This window comes from Solanum tuberosum, unplaced genomic scaffold (genome assembly GCF_000226075.1).
Source record: "Solanum tuberosum cultivar DM 1-3 516 R44 unplaced genomic scaffold, SolTub_3.0 scf00104, whole genome shotgun sequence".
In the NCBI taxonomy this organism is placed as follows: Eukaryota; Viridiplantae; Streptophyta; class Magnoliopsida; order Solanales; family Solanaceae; genus Solanum; species Solanum tuberosum.
The window spans coordinates 93,430-99,061 of record NW_006239030.1 but is presented as its reverse complement, the minus strand read 5'-3'; the positions used below and the strand labels follow the sequence as shown (position 1 = coordinate 99,061).

General features: G+C 40.0%; 1 protein-coding gene across 2 annotated transcripts in view; it reads left to right on the top strand.

Moving 5' to 3' along the window:
• Positions 1-271: 271 nt before the first annotated feature.
• LOC102585604 (protein transport protein SEC23) overlaps positions 272-5,632 on the top strand; it is a 9,984-nt gene continuing 4,623 nt past the window's right edge. The window contains exons 1-6 of one of the 2 annotated variants that reach the window (XM_006349083.2): positions 272-448; positions 527-587; positions 769-1,356; positions 1,714-3,534; positions 4,453-4,569; positions 4,648-4,719. In XM_006349083.2, the coding sequence (XP_006349145.1) occupies positions 877-1,356; positions 1,714-3,534; positions 4,453-4,569; positions 4,648-4,719 (2,490 nt within the window). In that variant the 5' untranslated portion in view covers positions 272-448; positions 527-587; positions 769-876. The remainder of the gene's footprint in view (positions 449-526; positions 588-768; positions 1,357-1,713; positions 3,535-4,452; positions 4,570-4,647; positions 4,720-5,632) is intronic. The other variant, XM_006349082.2, reaches the window with a different exon arrangement.

Here is a 5,632-nt window from a genome sequence, read left to right as displayed (position 1 = left end):
TCATTATAGAGATCCTAAAAAAAAAAATTGAAAAAACTTTTAAGTATTTCGAGGCATCAGATCTATGTGCTAATATATATGAGAAATCAAGAATTTTCCTTAGTGAGTTTCTTTCTTCGGTGTGTCATGAAGCAGCGAGCCACGTGTGAAAGCGGCCATGGATGCTTTCGTACCACCAGCCAATCACTACAAGCCTCACTGCCACCTAGGACATAAACATTAAAAATTGCCTAATATTTCTAATTGAATATCCCAACGCGCACTAGGTAACGCGCCATCTGTTACTCCTCTTAGGTGAAAACTTCTCGCTCACAGAGAGAGAGAGACAGAGAAAGAGAGAGCGGCTACCGGTTACTTTCCCCGTCTTTGGGGAATTTTGAAACAAATCACTTTCAGCTTGATCTTCGCTTTACTGGGACCAAAATCTCTGGCATCAATTCATCATCAGGTATGTGAATTTCTCTACTGAAAATGTAATTTGGGGATTGTCCTCTTTACCAATTGTGTTATTTTATTGCTTTACTAGATTTGATATCCTGGGAAAGGCCTTATCTGGGTAAATCCCGACTTGGGTGTGAGAAATTCTGGTAAAATTGGTATCTTTGCTGTTTCATTTGGCGATTTTCATTTACTTTTCTTGAATTTAATGCATTTTATATATGTCTTCTGTGGTTTTAAGATGTGGGGTTTTAATTTTATCCTCCTCTGTTAGTGTTTCTTTTTGTAGATTTTAACTGACAGTTGTTTTGCCAATTTTTCTTGACCTAGAACCTCCGGGGAGATCTTGGATGTGGCTACGGAGGGTTGGTTCCTTTTAATCCTCTAGATTCTTGGCCTGATTTTTATCTTGTTTGAGGTCCTTTTAATGCCATTTTGATGGCGAAGCGACCTGAATCATCAGTTGGATACTCTGTTACCATTCCACCCCCTCAGCAAGGGACTCAGTCACCTAGACCTGACACTGTATTTAGTCCTCCTCTTTTCCCATCATCCTCAGCAGGTCCTATATTTCCTCCACCAATTGTTCAACCAAACCAGATTCCTTCGCCGTCTATCAAGACTCCCAATTTACCATCACCTGCTAATGGAGTTAGAACTGGAAGCCCTGCTCCTCATCTAAGCACCCCACCTGGTCCTCCTGTGTTTTCGTCACCGCTACAACCAGCTGCAGTGCCATTCAGAACTTCTCCAGCTACCCCTCAGCCTATTGCGTATTCCTCTGCTTCATCTCTGCCCACATCATCACCTCCCCAGTTTTCAAATGGGTCTGTTGAGCTGCATCACCAAATTTCTGATGTTACTGAAGATTGGACACCTGCTGCAGAATCTCCAAATGTTCTATTCTCGGCTCACAAGGTATCCCTTTTAAGTTCTTAATTAAACTTGTTTCTATTGTAGTGTTATCCTTATAAACCTGATAGTAACTTATTTCACTATGAGTCGTACTTTAAGAGAGGCGGATCTCATATTTATGATGTTCTTTCTCTCCGGAAAGATACTTGATTGTGAATTTTAATATTTTCTCCCTGTCCCTTAGAATAGTTGCAATGAGGATCTTATTCTTCTTCTCTGAAACATCAAATTGCAGGTCATTTTTCAATTTGATCTTTTAATTCTAATTTCAACTATTACTTTAATGTTAACTCTCACTGGATGTTGCTGTTCACATTAGCCATTTATTCTTACTTATGATGATTGACTTTTCTTCTGAAGGTGTTGAAGCAGAAAAAATTTGCAAATATTCCAAGTCTAGGATTTGGTGCATTAGTTTCCTCCGGAAGGGAGATGTCACCTGGTCCGCAAATGATACAACGCGATCCCCATCGTTGCCATAATTGTGGCGCATATGCAAATCTTTATTGCAACATTTTACCTGGCTCAGGTCAGTGGCAGTGTGTGATATGTCGTAACCTCAATGGAAGTGAAGGGGACTATATAGCTTCTAACAAGGAAGAACTGCGCAATGTGCCAGAACTATCATTACCTTCAGTTGATTATGTCCAGACAGGGAACAAGAGGCCTGGTTTCTTTCCAGTGTCTGATTCCAGAGTGTTAGCACCAGTTGTTCTTGTAATAGACGAGTGCTTAGATGAACCTCATCTCCAGCATTTTCAGAGCTCCTTGCATGCATTTGTGGATTCTTTGCCTCCAACAACAAGACTGGGGATTGTCACATATGGCAGCACAGTCTCTGTATATGATTTTTCTGAAGAATCGATTGCATCCGCTGATGTATTACCCGGTAACAAATCACCAGACCAGGAGTCTTTGAAGGCATTGATTTATGGGACCGGGATATACTTGTCTCCTATGCACGCATCTCTTCCTGTTGCACACTCAATATTCTCATCATTGAGGCCATACAACCTGGATATTCCAGAGGCTTCTAGAGACCGTTGCCTGGGTACAGCAGTTGAAGTTGCTTCGGCAATTATTCAAGGTCCATCAGCAGAAATGTCACAGGGTGTTGTTAAAAGGCCTGGTGGGAACAGCAGAATTATTGTTTGTGCTGGTGGACCAAATACATGTGGTCCTGGATCGGTTCCTCATTCTTTCTCGCATCCAAACTATGCTCATATGGAGAAAATTGCATTGAAGTGGATGGAAACCCTAGGTCGTGAGGCATTCAGGAAGAACACAGTTATTGACATATTATGTGCAGGCACATGTCCAGTAAGAGTGCCTGTCCTGCAACCTCTTGCCAAAGCCTCGGGGGGTGTACTTATTCTCCATGATGACTTTGGCGAGGCTTTTGGTGTGAACTTGCAGAGAGCATCTGGGAGGGCTGCAGGTTCACATGGTTTACTTGAGGTCCGCTGTTCGGAGGATATTTTTGTTAGTCAAGTTATAGGCCCTGGTGAAGAGGCGCATGTGGACAGCAACGAAGTGTTTAAAAATGATGATGCTCTTGTCATTCAAATGCTAAGCATCGAAGAAACACAAAGTTTTGCATTATCAATGGAAACCAAGAGAGACATTAAGCGTGATTTTGTGTATTTCCAGTTTGCATTTAAGTTTTCTGATGTCTACCAATCGGATATCACCAGAGTCATCTCTGTTCGGTTGCCTACTGTGGACAGTGTTTCATCATATCTTCAAAGTGTTCAAGATGAAGTGGCTGCTGTTCTCATTGCCAAGAGGACACTTTTGAGAGCCAAGAATGCCAATGATGCACTTGACATGCGAGCCACGGTTGATGAAAGAATCAAAGATATAACAAGCAAGTTTGGTTCTCAAATGCCCAAATCAAAGCTCTATCAGTTCCCGAGGGAGCTCTCGTTGTTGCCCGAAGTTTTATTCCATCTTAGAAGGGGGCCGCTTCTAGGAAGCATTCTTGGTCATGAAGACGAGAGATCTGTGTTGCGGAACTTGTTTCTGAATGCAGCATTTGATTTGTCCCTCCGAATGGTGGCTCCTCGCTGTCTGATGCATAGACAAGGTGGCACTTTTGAGGAACTACCTGCTTATGACCTTGCTATGCAATCTGATGCAGCAGTTGTTCTTGATCATGGAACTGATGTCTTCATTTGGTTGGTAAGCAACTTACCTCTTTCTTTAGAGTGCCATCAAAGAGCTTGTATTTAGCAATAGTAGTAAATCCTATAGTTTTTCTCTTTGCTTGTCATTATCCTTGGTTAGCTCATGAATCTTCATGCTTGGCTAAGAGCTAATATAATGCGCTATTTATTGTTATTATGAGGCTTTTTTTTGTTAAGCGATAGCCTTTATTGATGTCTCGCTATGAAGGTGCTGGAGTTAATATAACAGATGGTGCAGAGCACTGATTTGTGCTGAATATCACAGGTTCACTTTTAGGAAGTAAAAAGGAATAAGCTGTAAACTATGGATTGGACTAGGCCACACTATGCAATGAATCTAAAGAACCTTCAGGATTGTCATGTCCCGGGAGTTGTAATACATATTAATTAAGAAAAATTAAGAAGGGAGGAGGCTATATTAATCCTCGTAGTGCATATATATTCTCTGCTTTTCTTTGAATTAATCATTATTAATGATTGTTAGGGTTTACAAGGAGGATAAGCAAAGAGTGGCTTGAGTTTTGACTAATATCTTGTAAATAATCTTGATTTTTCTTAGTGCAGTCCAAATAATAAACACGTCCAAGTTGATCTTGAATTTAGAACCTGCTTTCTGAAATCTTTGGTTGAGATCAACTTCCAAGTAGAAGCCGAATGCACCTGAATATTGACTTTTATGTGTATATCTTCATGTCTGTGCTTCAACTGCTCTATATTCATACTGGATGCTACTTTGAATGAAGTGCAGTGTAGAGATTTCTGTTTTGTCAGCTTTTTCCTATTTCAAATTATTGCAGTCATATGTCACTTGTCAGACTGACTTATTTGAGGAGTCATGTGACAGCTTTGAACATGAGAATTTTATTCTTTTCGTTCCATTGATTTTTCATTTCATTTCACCGGATATGTTCAGGGCGCGGAACTTGATGCTCAGGAGGGAAAAGGTGCAGCAGCATTGGCAGCTTGCAGAACTTTAGCTGAAGAGCTCACGGAAATGCGGTTTCCAGCTCCTCGGATTCTTGCATTCAAGGTATACTTGTTTCCAAATCTAAGACCGTTCATTCTCATATGACGGAACAATTGAGATTTAAATTTTGGTGCGTCACAGGAAGGAAGTTCTCAGGCTCGATATTTTGTTTCCCGGCTGATACCGGCACACAAGGACCCTCCTTATGAACAGGTAAATGGATTTCAACTTATGCCTGTCATTAGCCACTTTCAGGTGCTATCTGTTTTTATCATTTCTGTTTAACAGACTGTTTAGCGGCAATGAGTTATTAAGCTATGTGTGAGAAATATAGGAAAAGAATATTATTGAATTATTGTTGTTTACATTATTACATTGAGACCCTATTTATAGACCCTAGAATACAATCCTTTACCAAGTATGATACTATTTAGTATTCCTATTTCTATTTCTATTTCTATTTCTATTCTAATAGAATTGTATATACCTATTTCTATTCTAATAGGATTGTATAAACTTATTCCTATTCTAATAGGATTGTATAAACCTATTCCTATTCTAACACTCCCCTCAAGCTAGTGCGTACAATTCATGTACCTAGCTTGTTACAAATGTAATTAACACGAGGACCGATGAGGGGCATGGCGAGATATCTGCAAGTTGATCACTCGACTTCACAAAATTGACAATCAATCTCAATGTGCTTGGTCTTCTCATGAAATACTGAATTTGATGCATAATGCCGATAAAACACAGAGTGATAAAATTACAGTGTTGGAACTTCCCAAACCAAGCTTGCAAAGACTGTTTCAGACCATAGCATGACTTACGTAATCAACATACAAGGCTACTAAACTCCCCCTGAGCAACAAAATTAGGTGGTTGCTCCATATAGACTTCTTCACAATGCAACGGTCGCCGAAAGTGCTCAAAATCTAGTATAAAGTGTATGGATCATGTTGGAATCAATAGACGTGTCAATATTTAACAAGAAAGTCACCGAAAAACTGGCCGGAACATGCTCATATGCCGGAGTATTAGATTTGATGGATAAAAGTGGTCACAATCTAAGAAATAAAATTATATGGGTAGGGTCGGAATGATGTCACGACCCAACTAGAAAATA